Consider the following 2,099-nt stretch of genomic DNA (forward strand, 5'->3'; position numbering starts at 1 on the left):
CTCCCAGTGGAGGCTGGCTGGAAGCAGGTATCTGGGATTTATTTATCTTCTATAATTGAAACTTTGTTGCCTTTTGCGGAGGCCACAGCCAGTCAGGGCAGGCGGGAAGCTTGGCTTCCTCCATCACTGGGGCAACCAAGCCTCCTGCTTGCTCCAGCTCCGTGGCTGCCGGCTGCCATCTTGGTTTGGTTAATTTGCATATAGTCGCTCTGATTGGCTGGTGGGCGTGGCTTGGGCATAGCAAAGGTACGGTCAATTAGGATCTTTGTCTTTTATTAGTGTGGATTTTGATGGATTCATTTATCCATTTATTCCAGAAATGATCATTAAGCAGTAACTTACGAGCAATTACAAGCTAGGGCTCTAGAACCAGGCAGACCTGAATTTGGATCTCAGCTCCTCCGAAGAGCAGCTGAGCATTGTTCCTAATTGGTACAATGGGCGTAAGACACTCTATAGCAGTGGTTCTGGCCCTTTAAATACAGTTCCTCATGTTGTGACCCAACCATAAAATTATTTTCGTTGCTACTTCATAACTGTAATGTTGCTACTGTTATGAATTGTAATGTAAATATCTGATATGCGGGATGGTCTTAGGCAGCCCCTGTGAAAGGGTCGTTCGACCGCCAAAGGGGTCGCGACCCACAGGTTGAGAACTGCTGCTCTATGGGGCTGCTGAAAGCCAAGAAGCTGACGCAGAGCGCAAAGCACAGCCCGCCTGGTGGAGGGGCCCTAACGAGGGGCAGCCATGCTGGGTGCCAGTGGCATGATGGTGGGTGGATGGGCAGAATAACAGCTCCCCAAAGTGTCCACATCCTAATCCCTGGAGCCTGTCCATATGTTACCTTATATGGCATAAGGGTCTTGGCAGATGCAATTAAGGATCTTGACACGGGAGATTACTCTGGCAGAAGAGGAGGTCTGATGTTGCTAGCTTTGAAGATGGAGCAAAGATGCCATGAGCCAGGGAATGTGGTGGCCTCTAAAAGCTGTGGAAGGCAAGGAAATGGAATCTCCCCTAGACACTCCAGAAGGGAATGCAGCCCTGCTGACACCTTGATTTTAGCCCAGTGAGGTCCATTCTGGACTTCTAACTATAGAATAACAAATCTGTACTGTTTTAAGCCACTAAGTTCCTGGTACTTTGGAATAGTAGCCATAGCAGAAAATACCTATGGTGAGCAAAGGTCTGGTTCTGGCCCTCACAGAGCATATGGTTCTAACGAGGGAGACAGGTGTCTAAACAGCCCAATAAAACCCAGTGGGATCAGAACTCTGCTGGTGGGCATGCAGGTGGCTAGGGGCCCACGGGAGGCCTCTAACCCAGCAGGGACTGTCAGGGAAGACACTGACCCTGAGACAGGAAGATGGAGGAGTTAGACATAATAAAGAGAGATGGAAGAGTTTTCCTAGCAGGGTAAAAAGCCCGTGCAAAGGCCCAGGGTGACAGCACGCAGGGCTAGATCCTTCATAAACAGCCAGGCACCGTGCTGGGAATGGTCCCTGCTCTTGTGGAGTTCACAGGAGGTGGAACAGGCAGACAACCAAACACCCACAAATAAATGTCTAATATAATCTCAGGTGGACAGAAGTGCTTCGTGGAGAAATAACTCAGCTTAAGGGGACAGATAGTGCGGTGGCCAGGCTCTGACCTTGAAAAAGTTGCTTTACGTCCTCCTGTGCCTCAGTTTCCTCATCTGTAAGAGGAGCAACAGAAGTATCTACCGCATTCTGTTGGCATGAAGCAGCTCAGGCACTTACAACTGCTCCTGGGCCCCTGCGAAGTGCTATTTGTTGGCGATCGTTACGTTAATCCTTTCATCAACCCCTACTTGCTCAAGGGAGGAGACCGAGGCTCAGGGAGTTCCAGCCAGTTGCTCAAGGTCACACAGCAAATGCAGTGCTCGGAAGGAGCCGGGAACCAGCCCCCTCTAGCGTCCAGTGCGACCTGCCTCCTCCGGCGCCCTCCCTGCCGCCCGTGTCCCCGGGGCCTCACCCGGATCGTGTCCACCAGGCTCTGTACCTTGGCCGGGTCCAGCACAGACGGCAGCGGCCGGATGAGCACACTCAGTGGCACGTTGTGCACCGCGGCGATGCAG

At 51.7% G+C, this 2,099-nt stretch overlaps 1 protein-coding gene across 1 annotated transcript in view; it reads right to left on the bottom strand.

Annotated features, from left to right (window-relative positions):
* The window catches only part of SRXN1 (sulfiredoxin 1), a 27,661-nt gene that overhangs the window by 4,236 nt on the left and 21,326 nt on the right, over nucleotides 1-2,099 (bottom strand). Inside the window, exon 4 of the mRNA XM_014546548.1 lies at nucleotides 1,997-2,099. This exon is cut by the window's right edge and continues 1 nt beyond it. Coding sequence (XP_014402034.1) covers nucleotides 1,997-2,099 — 103 coding nt within the window. The remainder of the gene's footprint in view (nucleotides 1-1,996) is intronic.

Source organism: Myotis brandtii, unplaced genomic scaffold (genome assembly GCF_000412655.1).
Source record: "Myotis brandtii unplaced genomic scaffold, ASM41265v1 scaffold450, whole genome shotgun sequence".
NCBI lineage: Eukaryota > Metazoa > Chordata > Mammalia > Chiroptera > Vespertilionidae > Myotis > Myotis brandtii.